The sequence below is a fragment of the Copidosoma floridanum genome, unplaced genomic scaffold (assembly GCF_036245765.1).
Source record: "Copidosoma floridanum isolate Cflo_tuat_1 unplaced genomic scaffold, Cflo_Japanese_pri ptg000004l, whole genome shotgun sequence".
Classification (NCBI taxonomy): domain Eukaryota; kingdom Metazoa; phylum Arthropoda; class Insecta; order Hymenoptera; family Encyrtidae; genus Copidosoma; species Copidosoma floridanum.
The window spans coordinates 21,572,324-21,597,221 of record NW_028321881.1 but is presented as its reverse complement, the minus strand read 5'-3'; the positions used below and the strand labels follow the sequence as shown (position 1 = coordinate 21,597,221).

The 24,898-nt window shown below is 31.4% G+C and overlaps 1 protein-coding gene across 9 annotated transcripts in view; it reads right to left on the bottom strand.

Annotated features, from left to right (window-relative positions):
- Positions 1 to 24,898, bottom strand: part of kuz (zinc-dependent metalloprotease kuz) — a 539,267-nt gene that overhangs the window by 398,674 nt on the left and 115,695 nt on the right. For all 9 annotated transcript variants that reach the window (XM_089597595.1, XM_089597587.1, XM_089597563.1 and 6 more), the window contains 2 exons: positions 20,829 to 20,975; positions 20,279 to 20,427 (listed from right to left, as the gene is read on the bottom strand). In XM_089597595.1, the coding sequence (XP_089453721.1) occupies positions 20,279 to 20,427; positions 20,829 to 20,975 (296 nt within the window). The remainder of the gene's footprint in view (positions 1 to 20,278; positions 20,428 to 20,828; positions 20,976 to 24,898) is intronic.

Sequence of the window (24,898 nt, the reverse complement as noted above, 5' to 3'; positions counted from 1 at the left end):
CGCGCCAGCGGGGCGCTAAACACCGTCGAGCCATCTTCTAACATCGAGCCTAACACGCCGATTTCCACGGGACCGCCTTCCAGGTCGCCCTTCTCAAACTGGATCGTGACATGAGCGTAAGCCTCCGACGTTCTTAGAATTTAAATATTCGAAAATCCATCAAGGGACGCGAGAGCCAAGACTACGGTCGGCCTTGTAAATCCGTTTTATTTCTATACATTGTTTTTTATTACGTTTTGGCGGCCAAATGCGTAAATCGCCTAAGCCTCAGTCGAACAAATGGCAACTCTATTGTAAAAGTTTATGTTTCAAATGAATAAATGAGTTTAAGAAATCTATTATCATCCCTCTATTCTGTACAGCCCTGTTTCTCCCCTTTTATCAGATTTGATTAAAAATATACATAATCATATATATTCACCCACATTTGATACCTTGACTATATATAACTGTTTCAACTGGCGCCCGATACTTTGTTCGTAACCCATGTACAGCATGGATGGATGATAAATTAGTCATAACACGCAGTGGTCGCGTATCAAGAAAGCGCGCGAGCCTTAATAACACAAGTAAAGCAATACCTAAGAAGGTTACGAAAATAAATACGTCTCACAAGGTGATTCTTAATACACGTAAAACTACTGGTAAACGAAACACAAGTAAAATGAATGACGAGGCTCAAGAATTAATTCGTAGACAAACAGAACTAATCGCGGCTCAAAAATCGGAAATAGAAAACTTACGCGCGACAGCAAATGCTAACCAGATTTTGCAAAACCAGGAAACGGCAAAGGTACATTTAAATTATTTAAACGAACAATGTAAGGCATTGCAGGCTGAGTTGCAGACTATGAAAAATCAAAACCAGCCTGCTCTGCAAAATTTCGCCACAGACTTATTCACCGCTTTAAGCACGTCGCAAATTATGAATCTTGACGCGACCACACCTGAATTTGAGGACGAAAAACAAACAAACCCATTGGAGTTTCTCGACACAATAGAAAAATTTTGTAAAACAAAAAATATATCAAATGAAAAAAAGTCTAGTATGCTAAATATATTTTTAAAAGGAAAAGCAAGAGTTTGGCTCGAGTTACAAAATGCGTTTCAAAATTACGAGGAATTTCAAGCAGCTTTTAAGGAGGAGTTTTATTCGGTGCCGGTACAAGTCAAGACGAAAAATAAATGGTGCACGCGAAAATTCCTGGAACAAAATTGCTCCTTACAAACATTTTACTATAATCAAAGAAAAGAAGCCACTTATTTACGTCCAGAAATGTCTGAATTTGAGAAAAATTACACCATCGTGCAACAACTACCCCAAGATGCGAGAAAAGCGCTAGCCGCTGTCGATTTTAATAACTCGAACATAATCAGTCAAACGTTGTCGAATCTTGACGCCATGTTCCTAGAAAAGAAAAAAATAATGGAAAATGGGGGAGAGAACTTTCGAGGGCGAGATCAACAGCGGCAGCGCGTAAACCAAGTCAGTATGTATAATAATAGTAGATCTAATAACAAGACTTCACATAACAGACAAAATTCATACCCATACGCGTATTATAATAAATATCAAAACAATAACCCGAATAATCAACAAATGTTTGGGAATCAGATGTTTAACTTTCGCTTCCCCCCTCCAAGCATTATACAGCCGAGCCATCACGATGTTGGTGTGCCCGGAGCATCAGAACACATAATTAAACGCCGACCAGGCACACTGATGAGTCCACCAGTGTGCCTGAACAACCAAGACATAAATGATGTTTTGGAGAGCGACATTGTGTGTGAGAAAGCAGACTGTAGTAAAAGTCAAAAAGTTCCGAGTTCACCTCATGTGTTGTGCTCGGTACACAGCAAACAAATACTGGCACTCTTGGATAGCGGTAGTCAGGTCACGGCTATGTCCGAAAAATTTTACCTTGAATTAAAGAAAAAGTTTAAAGTACTCGAATTGCCGGTATCCAACATAGTGGTAACCACAGCCATTGGGAAAAGAACAACCAGCATAAAAAAACAAGTTTCAATGCAAATCATGATGAACGAAACACCTATGACCTGCATTTTTCTGATAATTCCATTTCTTTCTAGCGACATAATATTGGGTAATGATTTTTTATTTCAACAAGGTATAGTAATAGATTATTGGAATACACAGATAAAAATAAAAAATAAAAAAATAAATGACGCGTTGGTCTCGTTTGAGCGGGGCGCTGTAGAGAATCTGATTTTATCAAAACAAGGCGATAAAACGCATGTATATATAATTGAAACAAAAGAAATGTTTAAATGCAATGATAGAGAATTAAGTATAAAAACAGACAGTGATGAGATAGAAGGTCGAAAAAATTGCAAAATAGCAAAAGACCAAGAAAAATTAGAGAAATTTAATAGTAACAATAAAGAATATAAAAATAATGATTCAAGCATAGAAGATATTGAGAATGTTATAGTAAAAGGTGATAAAGGCCAAGAAAATGACGTTTTCATGCGAAATGAAAAGATAAAAGATAACAAAATGTATATAAATAAAATAAGCAACCTTGACGATGATTTCTCTGCAAAACTCCGTTCAATAGAACCTCAACTTTCGGAATTAAGCCAGTCACAAAAAACCACAGTAATGAATCTGCTGAAAACTTTTAAACCTTTATTTTCTGATAAGCCGGGATGCGCGCGTGGATACGTTCATGAAATTCGTCTAGTCAAAGATAATCCGAAAATAAACATTTCGTACCCTGTCCCGTTGGCTCTTAAACAATCGGTTAAACAAGCAGTAGAAGAAATGCTAGAAGCCGGTGTTATAGAGAGAGCATCTAGCCCCTTCTGTAACCCATTAAGAATTGTCAAAAAGGATAATAACAAAATTCGGGTATGCTTAGACACAAGACATCTTAACCAATTTGTAGAGGACGATCGCGAATCGCCTCCGCTCATGAACGATATTACCCAAAAATTTCACGACTCGCAATATTTTTCAAAAATAGACTTAACTTCAGGATACTGGCAGATCCCACTAAATGAAAAATCAAAAACTTTGACCGCATTTTTATTCGAACACAAAACATATCACTTTAACCCTATCCCGTTTGGACTTAAAACAGCTGGTAGCGCGTTTATAAGAGCACTAAATTTGGCGTTGGAAAGCACAAAAGTAATAGATTTGAAATTTCACGACAAACATATAGACAGTGAAAATATGGCCGGGAAAAATGGCCGGGAACAGGGCTTCGAAATCGCGAATTCGAAATCATAATAATTAAATAGCACCGTTTAGGGATTTGTTGAGCAAAGACGCTACGTGGAATTGGACGGAAAAGCACACCGAAGCATACCGCGCGTTGAAGCAGAATTTCATGAACTCAGTTTGCTTAAGCCATATAATCCCTAACGCACCTTTTAAACTTCAAACAGACGCAAGCACACAGGGAATAGGGGGAGTCTTGTACCAAACCGATCAAAAGGGAAATCACCAGATAATTTCAACCACGAGTCGTTGTTTGACAGGTCCTGAATCAAAATATATGACGACTGAGCTGGAACTGTTGGCTATTGTATATTGCGTCACCAAATTTCAATATTATTTAATTGGCGTGTCATTCGAGATAATAACGGACCACAAGGGATTAATATTTTTAAATTCCACCACGTTTCATAACTCTAGATTAATAAGATGGTCCCTATTATTACAACAGTACTCATATACCGTATCATATTGTAAAGGTACAAATAATATCGCAGCTGATTTTTTAAGCAGGAATCCGGGGGGGAAATTTAAGGAACAAACTGACGATAAATTAATGATTCCGGTACTAACTAAGTATTTCGAAGCGCAGAATGATAATAAAATTTGCTCGCTTGTAATCTTAGAAATGCATAAAAATGATGATAGATTAAAAAATATAATTGATAAACTGAAAGAAAAACAACAAATAGATGATTTCTGCAAAAAAGTAATTCCCGAAACACAAAATAAATCTGAATACTTTCAACTATACAAACAAATTTTATTTCACAAACAATCAAATAGTGAGAGTTGGCGCATAGTGATCCCGGAATCATTGAAAAATAAAATAATACAACACACACACACAAAGCTTGGTCACCCCGGGGCATATAAAACCTTTTCTCATTTAAAGCGGTTTTTTTATTGGAAACGCATGCATCAGGATGTTAAAGGGTTTGTTAAATGCTGTGACTTGTGTCGGCGCGTGAAGCACTAGACGATATCGATATCGATTTGATTAAAAATATACATAATCATATATATTCACCCACATTTGATACCTTGACTATATATAACTGTTTCAACCAACAGTTGCATTAAAATGCTAAGAAAAAATACAATGAAATCATATTTTTTAAATGTTTTATATGTGAGTTTGAACGTTATAATTGTGAGCTGAAAAGTTTATATTTTAGCGCTCGTGTACCGCACTAGGAGAGTTGACGTGAGACGCTTCATATACTTAAAAAATTTACATTTGCATTATAATATTTTAGTGTATATCAGCGTATTTATGTCTATGTATTGTAACTGCGCATTTACAGTCTAATCTGTGTTTTGGAGGTAGAAAAAAAGTATGCAGTTCAATGAATTTTAAAATTGTTTTGTTCTATCGTGGATGACTAAATTTAAAAAAATTATTCTGATTAATGCTAACATTCCTTTTTCTGAGCTCCAATCAGTCACATGCAAAACAACCTCCATGAAACGAATATGAGCATGTAGAAAAGAGAAACAATACTGCAATAATGTGGGATCCATATCAACGTCAGCCAACACATCAATGTCATTGAAAGTCGAAATCGTGCATTTTCAAATAAAAAATTGCTGAGCGGATGTATCATTCGGAGCATTGCATACCTCAACCATGCATATATAGAATTTATTTAAAAAATTAGTCATTACTAGCACAGACTAAGAATACTTTATTAAAATAATTTGATTCAGTAAAAATATAATTTAATCCATTCAACTTTATGGTAGAAAATGTAGTTAGAACAGATGGATCAGCAATAAATCAAAAATTTATAGATGTCGTAAGGTAAAAACGTATTGACATGTTGAAACGTACAACGATAAAAAAAAGATATTGTTAAGTCTAAAAATTAGTAAGAAAACTTGATTGGAAAATTCATCTTCCATAATAGATTATAATTTATAGCAGTACAATGTGTCGACGGAAATTCATCTGAACATGCACGGAAGCTTGCTCAACAAGCGATTATAAAATTTAGAATAAAACACACAAAAAAATAACGCATTATTTGCACAAATTTTACAATTTCTTGTCGCTTGAGATGGCGCTGAGTTGTATGCATAAGTTCACACAGTTTCCTAAAAAAAATAAGTTAACATAAAAAATGTGTTCTTAATTTTTTTTCTTTAACAGTGTACAATAAATATTTTACAATATTTCTTTCAATTAAAAGAAAACAAGTACTAATATCTTAATATGTTAAACTTCTTTAGTGGCTCGCCTTTCAGACTTACTGCTGAATCCCCTTAATACTTGTATGATGTACATATTGTACAGAGAAAATATATAAACATAATTTTTGATGACAAAAGAACATTTCATTTAATATTTAAGAGATAATTACATTTTGACATGTAACATATTTTAAATACAGTTTAAGAATAACGATGAGATAAAAATACTCCAATTTTTACTGTCAATATTGTTGAAACAACTACAGACTACTAGTTTTAGACAAATAGATATAATACAACATTTCCATCAATCATGGTGCACAACATATTTATTCCAACAATGCAGTTATTAGGCAAAATACTTTTAAACTGATTAATTTGGTCATTTATTAATCGTTGCTCTTTCCTACATTTTTTTCTGTTTCTTTTCTAGATAGTATTTCAATAGGCCTGCAAAATCGTACTAAGGAGAGTCTTGGATTAATCCAGTATTTTCCGCCACTTTTTTGATCTATTGATTGCAGTGGAACGATGGAAAGGCAAAAGATTTTACCATCAACTTTAGTTTTGTCCTCCGATTTTTGTTTATGAGAATTTGTGTTAGTTTCATCTATACCATACGTTAGTTTAAGTGTCAATTTATGATTATTTGTTAGATTATCAAATAGATTAACTTGTACTGCATATGTGTGTATACATATGTAAAAATAAGGAATTATAAACCATAATATTATTAAAGTACTATACGTCTGTAGATGCTTAAACCCTGACATTTTACTAGTATTCAATTTACTAAGGCATTAAAATGTTAATTAAATATTCTTTAAAATGTACTTTTCGTGCTACAGAACTGCCACATACATTTACTACTGACTGATCTGTAATACAATACTGATGAACGTAAGTTTTACTTATTTAATGATTTAGCAACAAACTATACATAAATAATGAAAAAAAAACTACTGCGTACCGAAAGAGGTTAATGTAGTCGTCTACTCAAAATAAATGATTAATTGTCCAAGGAATTCGTTACTTTTTAACAAACTTACCTTCTTTAATTTTCCTTCTCACGATTCCTGTATCGAAACTTCAATCAAAATTAAAACATCTTTACATCCAAGTGGAGCAAGCTTTTTCAAAAGCTTCATAATTCTTGTTATTTTTTGGTAATGCATCGAATCTTTTTTTTCACATTGTCAAAAATCTTTTCTCAGTGTTTCATTCAAACTATTCTTGATCTTCTAATCATTATCTTCAAAACCAAAATGTTAAACTAAAAACTGTAGCACACAATTTTTTTGACCATTGAACGACAAATGAGCATTTGTCTTCAAAACTGATATTAAGTCCTTGTACGAAATAGACAAAGCCATGATAAAAACTTAGTAATTAAACACTTGTACGCAAGAATATCAAACTATTCTTTAATTATACATACATTCGTCATTGATTTGTAAAACGTAGCAGACAGTAATAATAATGATAATTATTACGGACGTTCATTACACATAGCGTTATGGGTAGAATCTTTCTGAAATTTTAATAGGATATTCGTAATGATGTGAGAAAATCCCACGTACAATTTGAGACCGTTACATGACACCGCGTTTGAGATATTAAATGTTGAAAAAACTTCAATTTAATACGTAACCTTATAGAAGAGTTACTTAAAAATGGAATTCATGAGAAAATGGTTGGTAGAATTGGCCCAATTTTTTTTCGCATGTCGCAATATAATAATACTAGTATTATATTTTATTTTTAGAGGGATCGACAAGTTATTTTCGCAATTAATAAAAAAACAGTCTTAGACGACTCTATATAGGTATACAATTGCATTCAAAATAGTTACCGGCGCTGCTGCACGATCGCTCTCCCCTCACTGTACTCTCTACATTTACCCTCTAACTGTAATGAACGTCCTTAAACGAAAAACCCTTCACAACAGTCACGCACTACAAACTTCACCAGACCAATAAGGCAGACTTAAGTAAACTATACGGCCTCAGGTATAAGTTCGTTGAGCTGGATAAATTACTATTAGCGCAGTGTCACATAAGGAATGTAATTACTAAATACGAAAACTTTTTTTCTAATTAGAAGATAATATTATTAAGTCTAAAGTAGGAATGATTAGTATAAATAAATGTAAAATAAATTCCTAATTGATTTTTAATAAATAATCAAATAATACATGCTTACAACTTATGTATTAAGTAAAAATTGTAAAATCTAATAAGAAAAGACTAGTACGTTTAAATGAATCAATGAATAGTACTTTAGTTTTAAAAGCAGTATTACCTCATTAAAAAATAAATTTCTACATAAAAAAACGATTTTTATTTGAAGTTAAAATATTTTTTATTCAAGCAAACTGCACACTAGTACTTACATCAAAAGATCCTGGAGGAAAACTTTCAGGGTCTTTTGAGTACGAGTGTACGACATTTAATAAAAATTATATGTTGATGTGTATGGTTAAAATTAGACGTAATAAATAAATTTGTTGCAACAAATAGGTAATTAGAGTATTTATGTACAATTTCTTCCGATTTTACGTATTGCTTATTAAGATACTGTCAAGTAATAATAGTAGTTTTCGTCGGATAAGTGCCGTCGTCTCCGGGGCTATTTTGACGCACGAGGGACGTGAGGTAGCCGCGGAGCGATAGCGCTTATGTGGCGGATCCTATTTTTTCTGCTAAGGGCACACCCGACCCTCAAAGACGCCCGAGGTCGGAAAATGCATAAAGCACCCTAAAGAAATTTTGACAAATATATAAAATGAGTTTCAGCAATAACAGTAAAATAGCTACCTGTGGCACTTTTGAAATATTCAAGGCCTTAATAATTTCAAAGACATTATTGTTTACCTCCCTATTCAATAAGAACTTTAAGACATTTAATCTCAAAGTTATCATATCATATAAACCTTTATTTTCTTTCGTTTGTTCTTAAAAATCAATGATTCATCGAGGAGTTAACAAATACATAGCATATTGCACCATGTGCATTTTTAAAAAGAGTCACACTTCATACCCCAAAATAGCAGTAAATTCTTTTTAATCATAAACACTATGTGTAATAGAAACGTATAACACAGTACAAAAAAGTTTTTCTAACTACTCCTTTACTTAATTTAATTATTTGAATCTTGAGTACCACACAGAACTAATTATTTTTTAATTGTTCCAATAATTTCTTTAAAGAACAGATTTTTTAATATAAGTCTTAAACCCAATTTCTCTCTTAAAAACTACATAAACTATTTTTTGCAAGTTTTAAAAAGCTTTTGTCCTAATATTTAATTAAACAACTTGTTTCAAAAATTCTTCATTACAAAATAAATATCAGATTAGTTACGAGAAATCTCCAGAACCGTAGATGAAATGTAAAACCTTTTAGAAATTTTTAAATCCGTGTTTGTTAAAGATATTTTTTTTGCAAAACGAACATCAAATTTGTAGTAATAAATCTTAAAACCCACAGAAAAAAATGTACTGTTTGTATTATTAAAACTTTTAGATTCATTATTGTTTAACCAACAGGCAAAACAAATTGTTTTTGCAAAACAAATTTTAAATTAGTAACGAGAAAACTTAAAAACGATAGTAACTATGTGCCACTTGGGTTTCAAGAGTTTTCGAAGTTGTGTTTTTTTTAACAATTTGTTTAATGATAATTTTGGAAAAAAATATTAAATTTGTAACGAAAAACTATAAAAAACGAAGTAAATGTGCTGATCATGTTTTAAAAATGTTTAAATCCATGTTTGTTGGAACGAACTATTTACACAACTGTTTTTTTTGAAATTACTGTCAGTTTCGTGTTAAACACCTCAAAAAATACTAGAAACTTCATTTACTTATTTTTTCGAATTCAAGTATTTATAAGGGACGATCCACGTCAACCGGATAACTTGCGTGGGAAGAATTAGAAATAATCTAATGTGGCAAAATAATCTGTCAAAGCTATCAAATGTGGTTTGGCGATTTTGAAAAATCAACATGGCGGATCTAAAACGGCGGCTGTAGTTTCCTAGTTGGCAGTTGCGTGTATAACAATGATGATGCTAGTGACGCAAATCAAGAGAAATCAGAAAAAAAATCAGATAGAACAGTGGAACAGAATTGTTAAGTGTTGCTAATAATTTTTCTACGGTCAAATCTTCGGAATTCAAGATGGCCGATCTAATATGGCGGCTTCATACCATTAATTCGGTATCTCGTTGTGGGCACGGTCAATCTTGGTAACAATAGTGACTCAAGGGCTCTTGAGGTTACTGATTCCGAATATAAATTCAAAGTGGCAAAATTATAGATGGCCAATCCAATATGGCGGCTTTATACCATTAATTCGGTATCTCGTTATGGGCACGGTCAATCTTGGTAAAAACAGTGATTCAGATATTCTTATGACTCAGGTTGCTGATTACAAATATGCTGTAGAGTGAATCTAAGATGGCAAATACAGAGAATTTGTCAAATATGGAAAACCTTTATTATTTACCGGTTATCAGTGATAGAGTTAATTTCAATTTTTGTATAATGTTGCTATTGGCATTTTAACGGTCAACAATTGTAAGTTTGACATGAAGATTATCTCATTTTTTTATTTATATCATATGAAGTAATAAATTCTAATAGGATCTCCATACATCATTACTAAAACTTTACTTTGACATACTGATCAATGTAGATCTGCATTTTGAGTTAAATAAACTTTACACTCATCAGTATTAGTCAAAAGCTAAAAATACTGTATATTAAAAGAGTAACATGTGAGCAACCACACAGCACATAAAATACTAACAAATTTGTTACAGTAGTAAGCTCCAGCTCGTTTTTCACTATTCGCATATTTTCAGTAGGGAAATCACGTTTGCGAAATAGAAATAACAATTTTTAGACACGACTGTTCCACAGAAGTGCCTTATATTTTCACCAGCGCGAAAAGTAAAACCATGCCTAAATCGTCTATTTATGGTGTGATACACATTTCTAACATGGTATGAGGGTGATTCGAGTGATACCCATCGAGTGCCAAATTGTGCGTATAAACTTGTGAAGACATGTAAATTGGCTATCTTCAAAACTTTACGTCCGATTGGGCTCAAATTTGATTCGTAGCTTTGTTTTCACCTTCCAACCTGACAATTTAAAATTTAGATGATTTCGTCGAAGGGGAAGAAATTTCCATTCTCAAGATAGCCAAACTTAAGTTAATAAAAATCTGTATTTTGCATGTAACTTTCCAACTTGATATTTCAAGTCTATGTTTAGTCGAGATAAAATGTAGATCTCAACAAATTACAACTTTTAATCATTTCAATAGACCTAAAAAGAAGTTTTTTAATGTCCCTTAGGGCAAAAAGCAAGTATTAAAAAGTTTAAAAATTCCGTTTTTTGGGCATAACTGGAAAAGTTGAAGTCGTATACACTCAGACTTGAAGAGAAAGTTGTAGACCTCTGAAAAATACAACTTTTTATAAATTGACTTTTTGTTAACTTCCATCATGCTTAAAAAATTGATTAAAACTTTAATAAACGAGAAAAAAATCACTATTGAGGCTGTAACTTCAACAGCTTGTATTTTACACCTATAAGTGGTCGAGATAATTTGTTGATCACATAAAAACAAAACTTTTTTGTATTAAAATTTTTGTATCTCAGGTGCAGTGCTAGTGACTTAAAAAGCCAAAACAATTAAATGATTGAAGATAAGAGGTTTTTCCTACCTCAGGGCTTTTTGGAATGCTTGTCCACCTTTGGTAGAATGCATTTGCCACTTATGTGCATCCAGTCTGGAGAGATGCACATTCGTGACGGAAACTACTATTTTGACCATTTTAGCACAAAATTGATTTTTAAACTAAATATTGAAACGGAAAAGTTGCAAAAATTGAATTAATGAGTGTTCTAGCGTAGCCTAATTGTTAAAATTTTTGTGTAAGTTACATTTTTGCTCTGACTATAAATTCATCAGTCGTGCCTAGCATGTAAAAGCTTTGTCTTTTACATAAATTTAGCCGCTTGTTCGAATACGATTTGTAAACAAGATTCTCATTATTTATGTTCAGGGGTCCAAAACACATTTGATTAATTTTCAAGAGCGTCTTTGATTATAGAATCGGCCCTATCACCTAGACTAAAGTATATGCTACTAGCGTTGTGTCAGTTGATCTGGATGAACATGATCATGAGTCACCAAGTGCCCCTGATTGCTGGAGTATTGTTGACATTCAAAATGAGTTCTCGTGTTCTTATAGAATGGCAATAAGCTCCAAGGATTTAAAAAAAAAAAGAGGAGTATTAGCAGTACCACCTTTCAAAAAAGGAAAAAATATTCCTGACGAAACAGTTTTAAAAGTCGTGGAGTTCCATGAATCTGATGCCAATAGCCGTACCATGCCAAATAAAAAAGATACTGTTTAGTAGAAAGAAAGCAGAAGCATTTACTACTTTACGATATTAAATATCTGCATTTAATATTTAATCATCAGTATCCACAATTTCCGATCAGGTGAACTAAGTTTGCGGAACTTAGACCAAAATGGTGTGTTCTTGCTGGAGCTTCATGAACGCACAGCGTTTGTATTTGTACCATCCATCAGAACGCTAAGACGATGCTGGACGCTGATAACTTTAAACATCTAAGCAATGATTCTGCAATAAACTTCGGTGACTAAAAGACTGTATAAATCTTGTTTTTTGTGAAAATGCCAAAGCTGCTTGTTATTTTCTCAAATGCAGTAGATGCCCTGATTTAGAAAAGTTGTCTCATTTGATTTTGAAAAAACTGGAAAAACAAAATATACAACAAATAATTTTTAGCAAGTGGCAATTAAGTGATCAGTGTACTTTGAAACAAAAATGTCTCTCTTCGGAAGAGTTTGTTAAAAATTTATGTGAGCGCTTTAAAGTTCTAATTTCACACAGTTTTATTGCTAAAGCTCAATCTGATTTCGTGTATGTAAAGAAGAGACAATTAAAAAAAAATTAAGTTTTACTTCAATGTGATTTTGCTGAGAACTATGCCTACGTTGCACAAAATGCAGCACGGGGCTTCCTTTGCAATAATGACCAGTGCACGGTTTTACAGAGGTATATTACTATCCCTTTGGAAAAGAGATTAAGTATCATATCATTATCTCACTTTCAGATTGTACAACTCATGATGCAGCGACGGTGTGTTTGATGCAGCAAAGAGTTATACCAGAAGTAAAACGAATGTGTCCAAAAGTGAAAACGATATATTACGTCACTGATGGTGCAAAGCAACATATAAGAATACAACTCAAATGATGCATCTGATGAACCACAAACTCGATTTTGGAATTTCAGCCAAGTGGCACTGCCATGCTATTTCGCACGGCAAAAGCGCTTGTGATGGCATTGGTGCCTGCCAAAATATGAAGTGACTCACTAGTTTCAAATACGGCTATTCTGACATCACTTTCTTTATATAGGCTAAGACAAAGTTTAACAATATACAGTTTTTCTACTACTTTAAAAAAGACCACCAGAAGATTTTAAAATTCCTACATAAAAGGTTTCCTAATTTGCCTGCCGTGCCGGAAATTCAAAGAAGTCATGCATTTGTCCCAGATTATAATAATAGACTTCAGATTACAAGGTATTCTAGTGTATAGGACAGATTTTTTCTGCAGTATTAAAAAAAAGTGCATTTTTTTCGGTCAGCTATTAATGTGATCACAATATTGTTTGGATACGGTGTGTTCGTTATCATCAAACTTTCAATTGAATTCTCTAATAAACAAATATACGAATACCCCTGCGTCATTTTTTCACGAATACGGCAATCATAATAGATTTGCCGTTACATAATACTTAATTTTGATGTCAAACTTACAATTGCTGACCATTAAAATGCCAATAGCAACATTATACAAAAGTTGAAATTAACTCTATCACTAATAACCGGTAAATAATATAAGTTTTCCATATTTGACAATATTCTCTGTATTCACCATCTTAGCTTGACTCTACAGCATGTTTGTAATCAGCAAACTAAATCATAAGAATATCTGAGTCACTGTTTTTACCAAGATTGACCGTGCCCACAACGACATACCGAATTGATGGTATAAAGCCGCCGTATTGGATCAGCTATCTTGAATTCCGAAGGTTTGACCGTAGAATAATTATAAGCAACACTTAATAATTATGTTCCACTGTTCTATCTGATTTTTTTTCTGATATCTCTTAATTTGCGTCACTAGCATCAACATTGTTATACACGCAAGTGCCAACTAGGAGACTACAGCCACCGTTTTAGACCCGCAATGTTAATTTTTCAAAATCGCCGAACCACATTTGATAGCTCTTGCCTTAAGCTTCAAAATAAGCCATCGCACATATTTTTATGTTGTTTCTAATTTTTGCCACGCAAGTTATCCGGTTGTCGCGGATTGTCCCGTAAATATTACATATTAACAACCAAGTTTACATGCAGTGACGAGTTTAGCGCCACCTATCGAATATATGCTGTTACAACGACATGTGAAAAAAACGGATTCTAAAACTAGAGTCGAAGAGAAGTAAAACCAAACCAAAAAATAATTTTTCGAAGCAAAATTCAGTTAAGGTGGAAATTTTGACACATTTTTTGCGTTCCATCAGAGAGTGCTACGTGGCTCTACTGCACCAATTAATTTTAAGTACTACCCTATTCAAAAGCTCTGTTATTCGTTTTGCCCTAGCAAAAACTTTAATTCCAACAAAAAAATTTTCCCATTAATCGTGATTTTTATGAAATGTTGGAATTTGCATTATTAAAATACATAAGTTAAAGTTCAACAAGTGATTTCATAAAAGATTAAAAGATCTACAATAACGGAGACGTGTACGAACTTTTATACTTATGTTGTATCCTGAAATTATAAATCACACCACAAGCCCACACGAAATCCATTGATTATATTTATACAAAATATACATATTGCATTTTTACGTTCACATCTGTTTATGTATCAAGAGACTCGTAAACGTCATAATACACGATTATAACTACGTCTCTACTAGAAATATCATTATTGTCTTACTATTATTATTAGATTACTATCTTTGACTTTCTTACAAAATTACTGCCATTATGTAACTTAAATCTATTTTATAGTATGCTTTCTTCCAGCAAACTCATCTTTTAGTAGTATATTTCATGTGTTGATTAAGAGTTTTTATGTGTTAACGACTTCTGAATCTCTGAAAAATGTTAGTTAGTAAAAGTCCTGCGTGAGAAATTACTTTGTTGGAGAGTTAGTTGTTGAACACGTAAGTTCCCTTTCATCCTCTAACTACGTTTACTCATATAATTTTACAGTCCCCATAATCTAATATCGAACAGACAAGGATATACAAGAAAATATTTAAAAAGTACAAATATTAATAAGAAATCTGTTTAACCTTGGTTTTTTAATAAAAAATATTTTAAAACTGGTAATGTCTAAAAGTAACAACTTAAGATGCGAAAAGAGGCTGTTTAAAATTTGGTACGGGTCAATATTAAACATAAAAAACAAATTCATGTTGATGGCGTAAAAAGTAAATGAAAGGGTTATTAGTCATGATAAGGGGCAAATGTTGACAGCTTAACGAAAATGACAATTTATTACATAAAAATTGACTTCTCAAACGCTTTATGCACTATTATTTTTTATTCCTTCTTGATTTTTTAATCTGAAATTCTTAAACATATGATATATTACGAAAAATAAATGGTGTAATCGAAATTCTTTAACTTATTATAATTGAAAATCAATCAAATTACGGGTTTTTAGGAATGGGCATACTGCATTAGAAAGAAAAAGGAGTAATGATAAGGACCGTAGAGAGTTTTAGGACTTCGTAAAAGGGTATAAAGATGGTCATATTCTAATAAACCTTGGTAAATATGAGAAGAATAAAATGAAAACTCCTTATTTACACGTTATGTGAACCCTTTTGTAATTCTTGGCAAAAATAACAAATATATTTAGTTATTTGAATAGAGATTTTTTTGAGACTGATTACGGTATCCCCTTTCACTGAATAGTTCTTACGCTTCCTACATAAAATAAGAGATAATCTGTTGTTACTGATATTAGTAAATAGTTTCCAGCATTGTACTTGTGGCCATTTTCAAAAGTAGGCTCAGACTTCAAAGCAGAGAATCTGCTTTAATTAATTCTTTCCATGTGTTTTTTTTTGTTCACAGCCTTCTTATCACTACATGATTAAAATTTCTGGAATTCACAAAATAATGGTAAATATTATCTATTTACTCACATCTTTTCATCACTTACTTTTTTGCTTAAAAATATTTCTTTATAAAAATTATCAAATATAAGTTGTCATCTTTGTACTTCTATTGCTAAAACTAAATATCTTTTCTTGTCTTTCAGATGTATGTATGCTGCAATGTCAGGTAAACGTCCCTATTCGTAGAACATGTCCTTAGTCGTAGTACGTAAGGCTATCGTACTCTCGTTCGCGGCGGTTATTAAAAACATATAGGTTTTCACGTGTGTGCGAGTGTGAATGTATATTAAGACTATTAAGCGACCACGGTCGCGTCTGCGTGTTTATTAAGGTGTAATTTTATTCATTGTTCCTTTCTTTAATAAAAAAGTTTTTTCGCTTTTACTTTTTCCCTTCTAAAAAGGTGTTTTTTATTTCATCATCCTATAAACACTTGATTATTCCTTTAAAAATTATGAATTACGGATTCATTAAAGTAAGTGTAACTTAAGTGCTTATATCAAAATCCTCGTGGAAGTGCATTTTTTTTTTTTATTTATTCTGAGTACTTGATTTTTAGTGCATTAGAGTAAGTCTTAAAATCCTCAGTACGTAAAAATAAAAGGATGATTACCATATCAGTTTAAAACACCATTTATAACTGCAGACTAATACACCAAAATAAAAATAAAGCATGAAGAGCGATTCAAAATTGAAAAAAGTAAGTTGGAAACAAAAGCAGATGCAAGAACCTGAAAATACTGTTATTATTAACTAAGTTTGAGATGTAATTAAAATAATCGTTAAAAGACGTGACTAAATTCACAAAAACAAAACTTGTAAGAAACGGTGAAGTCTTATGAAAGTAAATTATTTTTTTTGTAAATATAAACATAAAAACATAAAACTAATAATTAAGTGACTTTAAACATAAAACTAATAGTTAAATGACAAAATATTTTTGTCGCAATTTTTTTTAGCAGTTCAATGATTTTTTATCAAAATTTTATGATTTATATAATTTTTGACTATTGACCCATAATGTTCTCCATCGACATAACGAATGATTTTAAATTTTATGTTTATAAATTTTTTGTAGAACATTTTATGTGATAGTCAAGAGTTTCTGTCATAGACTAGGACGAAAACGAAAACAATTTTTTTAAACTAATAAAGTCAATTAAAAAAATAATAGTACTAATAATAGTTTATTAATAGTATGTTAAAACAGTGCCCTCTGATTAATTAAGAAGTAACGTGATAAGTCATCCGTTGGGGGCAAGGTTTTAGAAATAAATAAATCTCGATACTAATGAACGAGAAAAAACTGTAATTCGCGAAAAAGTCTCCCAGAAACTTCCTGACATAGTCAAACATTATTTCATTCTAGTAGGGATCGTGAATATACAGAAAAGTTAAAAATTACAAGTACATTTTTTTCATTATTTCCGATGAAAATTATGTAACTGTATAACTATGTACCTCAATAAGAGTGTTTATTCCGCAAAAATGCACGAATTGTTGTCTGACATATTGACTCACAAAATTATTTTTAAGGATCTCCCGATTTTTTCACTAAAAAAAATCATTTCTATTTTAAATTAGCTGCATACTAACGGTTTTCTTTCCAAAACTTACGATCCCAATGCTTTGTCTCTTACGGATACGACACTAGCTAAGTATTATGGCTTGCGAAATATACACACAGTTGATGCCTATTTGCAACTTATCATATCTGTAGTCAACAGTCCCACATATTTTCTGGTGAAAGTGTTGCTGAAATCATAAAAATTATCATGTTTAAATATTTGATCTTGAAATTCAACGAGTTAAAACTTTTGATGAGGTAACGTTTTGTTGAATAATTAAAAAAAAAAAAGGAAAAAAAAACAAATACTTTTTTACATGTAGGTTTTTTTTGACCGATATCATTAAAAAATCAAACGTATATTTAAAACGGCTTTGGAAGCAGCCACAAAAAATTGCAGATAATTTACTTGTACTTTTTTTTTTATGTTTGATTTTTAAAAAACCTATTTCAATATGTAAATCTTAGGCAAGAATTACGTAGAACTTTAATCATATGATCTGTAGAAATCTCCCAATTTTTTTGTATGAAAAATTATTTTTAAATAAATCTAATATATTATTAAATAGATCTACAAGTATTTTTTTTTTTTTTTTTAATAAAAGAAGAAACCAGGAGTGGAGCATGCATAAAGGCGTGTATGTTGGCATGTAAATATGATAAGAATAAGTTTCAGCGTTGCTGCATATTTGCGCTGCTCTTACCTCCCTTAACTTTCATCCCGCTAACTGTGATGAACGTCCTCAAGTCGAAGAATCACCTTAGTCATGGATGAAAAAATTATGAAAGAATTAAACGAGTTAATGTATTCACATAACCGTGGATTAATAAACTTTTATTGGAAAAAAGATGGAAAAAATGTAGAACCACTTTTAAACTTTTAAAAAGTTTGAAAAACGGAAAAATTGTATAAAAATTATTCATGCACTGTTAAACTCACAAATTAATGATAAATAAATTATTCTGTATTATATAGAAAAGGTGCATATTATTATTTTTTCAGTTTTGAAAGAAAATTATTCAACAAAAAATTAGATTATTAATAAAATAATCTTTTAATTAACATTATTTATAATCAAACCTAATTATTCAACGAACAGTAAATAAATATACAAACTAAAAGTAAGTTACAAACAACACCATGACTAAAAGTAACCAAAAATGTAAAATCGTGACTGCTAATAGCACAGTGGATAAGGTACATGGTTCGTGTTCAAGAAATCGCCACTTCTAATCTTAATAAAAGTGTTATAAAATTTAAAAAAAATCTAAAATGTGTGCTGCAGTGTAGCGGAGTGGTGTGGTGTGGTGTGGAGGGGACTAGAGCAGGGGCTAGGAGGAAGGTTCAATAGAAAATTCACTACTATTACATCTTTTCTCAAGGTTTTTTTATCTATTAATGAGTTTAAGTTGTGGCTGGTGTATGATATTGACCACATGGTACTTTTCAAATACCAACAAAAATCTTTACCAGAATAAAATATGACAAAAATATTTGGGATTTTTGTAAATCATGAGGTTTCTCAATTCCTATGAGAGCTGAAACTTGTAATTAGAAAGAAAAATTTAAGAAACTTCAGCCGCAAGTGTTGAAAAAATTTTTTCCGTCCTTACTATTTAGAAAGCCTTAACTTTAAATATTTTTGAAAATCAAAGTTTGATATTAAAAATGCCAAATGATCTTCAACATTATACATATCTAAAAAAGAATAAAATATACACAGTAGCCCGGCGCCATCTTTTAACTTGCATGTAGCACTACTGCGCCACTTGATTACTAAAACATATATTTATCCAGTGTGTGCATAAAAAATCACTTTTCTTACTTGTTAGACGAATAGTGAATGTTTTCTAATAATAACTAGCCCTCTCGGGACTTTCTATCCGAGAGAAGCTATCTGCACCTAGCAAACTCATTGGTAAAATCACAATAAGTTTTAGAAAGCTTGCTACGGTGAGTATGGTAAAATAATAAATAGAAGAGATCATTTTATTAAGCTTGATAACGGCTGTGGTACATTTAAGACAATGGTAACTTTTGCAAATAATACCCAGTATGATGAATGACTAAGTCATCTGAAGAAAACTTTAAAATAAGGGTCCACACAAAAGACTTGCATATTTGGAAAAAGAGTAGAAAAAATCATAAAAAAATGATTCAGATAAAAGAGTAAAGATTTAAGATTCAGAAGACCCTGTACTTAATATACGTAAAATTTAATATAATATAAAATATTACATTTAATGTCTATGTATAAATCTATAATTTCACAGAATTAATTAAAATTTCTTTGACTGAAGGGAAGATAAAAAAGACAAAGAGCGAAATAAGTTAATAAGACAATAGAGTGAGGTAAAACTTTTTAAAGATAAGAACAATTTCTTAATACTGCAAACAGTTATAAAAGAAAAAAAATGTAAAAAGTAAAAGTAAGAAAGTAAAAAACTAAGAACGGAAATAAAAAATAAAAAATCGAGAATAATATTTTAATGCCCAAGTTCTTCTTTAAGACTTTAACAAAAGAAAATAAAATTACGTAAAAACACAGCAAATGATACTTTAAATAAAGGATTTGTTAAAATACAAATATTGACATAACTACAGCGTGATAAAAACTTTGGAATTAAGACGTAAAAATAAAAGAACAAGCGTAAATGAAGTCTGAAAGATTAATGTTAACACAAAGAAACCAAGGCAAAGGACACAAGAAAACAGAGTTTGCAGGGTAATAATGATAAAATATTTAAAAATTAGAGCAGACCAAGTCAGATATGAATATTAAAACAAAAAATATTGAGAAAACAATAAAAAAAATTACAGACTGTTTTTCTTATATTTAAAAATTATTTCATCAAATCGTTAGCTAAAACATCGTCTTAGAGTTAATGTTATTTTGTATAAGACTAGATGCTAAAAAACTTATCCAAATAATTTAAAAAATGATCAGTTGACAAAATTTATATTTTTGATCTATCTATTCTAGACTTGAATTGTATCTGATAACAGTAACTCACCTGTATGTAAAAACATAGGCCAAGCAGAAGTCCTCATGATTACCCAAAGAGTGAAGATTCAGGAAGTTGCTGACATCAATATTTTCCATACAAAAAGGATTTTGATCACCATAATTTTGTGGTTGTCCACATGCACTATCGTCATCGATCTGATATAATAAAGGATGGTTTTAATCAAAGTTTTTCACAACCTTTTAATTGTTAAAATAGTTAATTATAACTATAGTTTAAGTGAATAGATTATATGAGTAAATAATGTGCAGAACAAATAAATGTGTTTTTTTATGATGTTAAATATACTTTTAGCCACAATAGTTGTCTTTTTAAAAAGCTAGTAAAAAAATTTTTTTACTCATACTTGGTATCCTACAATGACACAAGCATGTATTAATTTAAAAAATATTCTAATCAATTGTAGTGAGAATAAGAAGAAAGAGGCAATCTAAAGAGAATCTTATTTATTTAACTATTATAACTAAAAATACTAAGTTATGTATTACTATGCCCCTTCCAAAACTTTATTTAGAAAAACATACTTTGTGAACTTTACCTTTATTCTTTGGACTTCGAATTTAATATTTCGATGCGCAATTTTTCCATCAAACTTTGTATCACGGTAGATATAGTTAACGGCCGTCACATGATGTGCAATAAGAGACAGAATTTCTTCTCGTGTCTTGTCTTCGTCATGATTCAGCTGTAACAGTGAAAGAAATATTTTATCAAATTTGTTTACTCCTGCCAGTAAGAGTAACAACTGTCTATTAACTAAATCCAAGCTTAGTTCTTTACCGTATACAAGATTGTAGGTTTAGTTTATGAATGATTACAGACATTATTAAGTCTAATACTTTACAATTATACTAAAAAATGCATTTGGATGCAGTGATACAGATAGTCCCGTATGTCAATATGTTTTTGACAGTAATTAGTATATATGAACATAATCGTAACTTTGATTTTTGTTCAAATAATCTACCAGAATAAAAAGCAAATCTTCGATATATTTTTATCATACACTGAGAAAATATCGGTGCGACAGCTACCCCTGTACGTGTACAGATAATACCAAAGGTAGAGGTAGCAGCATCTGTGAAAGGTAGTTGCAACTTATGTACAATGGTGGCGCAACAGCCTTGCTAAGCAGCATAAGTAATAAATAACTTATACTTACATCTACATAGGTACAGTTTTAGCTATAAAATAAAATTAGATCAATGCACAGCTGATATGTAAGTACGTACTGCAGATGAGACAAGGCTCGTTATCATGTATAATTAAAAAAGTTTATTTAATTTTCGGCATAAACGTTCATAAGATGAACTGATATACTGCGTTTCATTGTTTAAATTGGTGAAATGTTAATAAACGCTTATATCTCTTTTTATTTGGTGTGTACTGTGACAAGAACTACGCTTTTGTTAAACATTTTTTTAGGTCATCCTGATTTTTGAAGTGTCACAAATAACTTGTGGGTGGCCAAAATATGCTATTTTTACACCAAATCTTTGCGCTTACGAGCAGAAACTAATAAACAAACCACAAAGTGCCCTTACCCACGCTAAACAGCAATTTTCTAAATTAAAGTGTAAAATAGCTATTTAAATACAATTTGAAGTATACAAAATTTAGCAACTAATAAATTCTTGCATTGTTACGAAAACTATTATGTATGTACAGGGTAACAGTATTTTGACACGTTTTTCAAAATTTTTTTAATGCAGTTCTGAAAGTCATTGCATACTTTTGATGAATAATCATTTATAATGTTCAGGCGACTTATTAAAAAAATTTTATTACACTTATTTTTTATCATTTATTTATGAATTATAAGAACAGTGTTACTCTTACAGATGTGTAAAAAATGTGTATGTAGATAAAATTATCGATAATTCTTGGCTGAAATAAATCAATCACGTTTTTTTCTCATATAATTATTGATATCATGTGAAAAAAGTAAGTGTTAATTGTGATATTCGTTTGATGCATTTTACATTATGAGTTTCTAAAAATGTTTTGTGTTCAAGTTAGTGCATACTTATCTAGAAATACTCATACGATATACGTTTTTAAAATGACACGAACATCTAATTGATCTGGAACGATTAACAATCTTATTACAAGCACGATTGACCATCAAGCTACTGCTGTTAGAATGCTAATTACCATTGACATTGTTGTTGAAGTTAAGCTTTTAAATAAAACCGAAATGCAGTGAAATTTCTGAATTCAGTCCAGTATAAAGATAGTTCACGAGCTCATGTCCGATGATATTAGAGAGACAAACCTCTGAAGTCTTTCAAAACACTTGAATACAAGTGTATAAATAAATCCAGTAGCACAAGAGCACTACGAGGTAAGTTCGTTACGCGTTGCGCTAAAATTTACGTCAGATTCGCATGTTAAAATTTTTAACCATCGAAAATTAATTGTTTTTGTCAAAATGTTTTATTTTATTTTATTCAGCTTCTTTCATCCTATTCTACAGCTTTACCGACGATTTTGGGCTAAAAAATTGTTAAAATAACGAAAATAACATATGTAAATATTAAAATGCTTCAATTCAAATTTCTCCCAGCTCAACCATTACAAAATGTTCTTATTGTTAAGTAAGCTGCAAGCCAAATTATTTCTGTCTATGATTGGGATTCGCGTGTTCTTTAAATGAATTGGTGCTGCCAACAGTACAATACCGGCTATAGGTATGTCTTAAGTCCCAGCAGACAGCATGCAACGTAGGAATTTTAGCACGGGAGTTCTCAGTGCCGAAGTGGTAAAGCGCTTGTCTACCACTTGGAGAGCTCGGCTTTGTGACTGCGCTCCACCACTTTTTCGCAGGTATGTCCAAGATGATTTTCACATGTCCTAATCACTGAGATAGCTCCTATAGGCAGCTGGTATTATGCTTATCATGCAATGCTGATTGTAAGGAACAATGGTGCCTAAGTCTAAGGTGAAATACGTACTGCGCCATCGGAACAGTAAGAATTAACGGGGCCTTGAGGGAAGCGGAGGTGTGCGACCTACATAGTAGAATTACGCCCTTAATCTTATTAATACAAATCATAAAATATTTGTCATACATATAGCCATTGAATAAAGACAAACAACTGGTCGATACGTAGCGTTGCTAAAGTAGATGTCTACTTGACGGCAAATTTAAATATGTATTAATACTTAATATCTCAAATATAATCAATGCACTCTTAACTACGTACTCAGTATATTTTTTACCTGAAGACAATAGAGAAATATCAAAGTTAAGGTTATTAATAATTGAATTAATTATCAGCCATAAATTCAATGATTTTTCACCACACTGCGCAGGAAGAAGGAACTTTTGTCCCGTTTCGCAGAACAAAAATTTCTTCTCCTGACGCAGGATTGGTGAAAAAACGTATACAACCCACGGGAGGAAACAAAGAATCTCTCAGATCGCGTACTTATCGCCCTTGACTTCGCCGCGGGCGTCAATTTCCTACGATGTGAGACATTCTTTATTTTTTCTCTCTAGGTAAGTAATGTACTATTTAAAGACAGTTAGTCACTTATACACCACATCTTAGTATTCATAGGTGGTGAACACAAATTAACAGTAGGAAATGTATATGTAACGTTCAAGCAAAAAATGTTTTCTAATGTTAACTGTATTTAATAGAACTAACTTATTTAAAATGAATGTAAAAAAGTGGTATTTTCCTAAAAAGTTATGATGTCCCTATAAAATACCTTTTAGTAAGGTAGAAAGGTTAGGTAAGTTTGATGAGTTGAATGAAATTTTTGAAGAAATTTTTGAAGCCTTTATACAGTTGCAACGAATAGTATTTCTTAAAATAAATATTTAGCCTTGTAAAGTTCTGAAATCCAGATCTAAAAACAGTCGAATTTTTTTTCGTTTATTAGAGCTTATTACTTTTAGGGTAATACTCGAAGTATTATATTGCCTTGTAATCGTACATTAACGAAATTAAACTTATAATATTGCCTTTCGACTGGTACTTCATACGAACATTACATCAAGTTCATCAATGCTTTGCTTTCTTGTAAGTCAATAGATATGTTGTGGAATTATTTGAATAAATTTAATGTAAGGTTTATGAACAATACAAGTCAAACGTCAGTGATACTTAATGTGATTTTGTTAATGCACGAGAATAAGACTGACTGGAAGTATTATACAAAAGTATGCTACACCAAAAAAAAAAAAAAAAAAAAAAAAAAAAAAAAAAAAAAACATAGAAGGTTTCTAGATTTTCATTTCAGAACTTTGCAAGGCTGAAGATTTTTCAAGAAAAATACTAGTTATTGCCACTATATAAGGGCTTTAAAAATTCCATGAAAATATAAATGAAACCTATCAAACTTTCTTAACCTTTTAGTTTTCTTTAAAGGTAGTTTGATAGGGTTCTCATTTATCTGTTTTTTCATTTATTTCTACGTATCTATAACAGTGTTGCTTTATCCCTACGCACTAACCACCACTATTTATGATAAATAAATTAAGATGTTATTTATATAATGTTAACAGAAAGATTTAAAAAACTACTTTAGTAAGCTCTGCAAGCATAAAAATACAAATTTTGCTATACCTTTATACAATGCAATCAATACAGCCAAGTC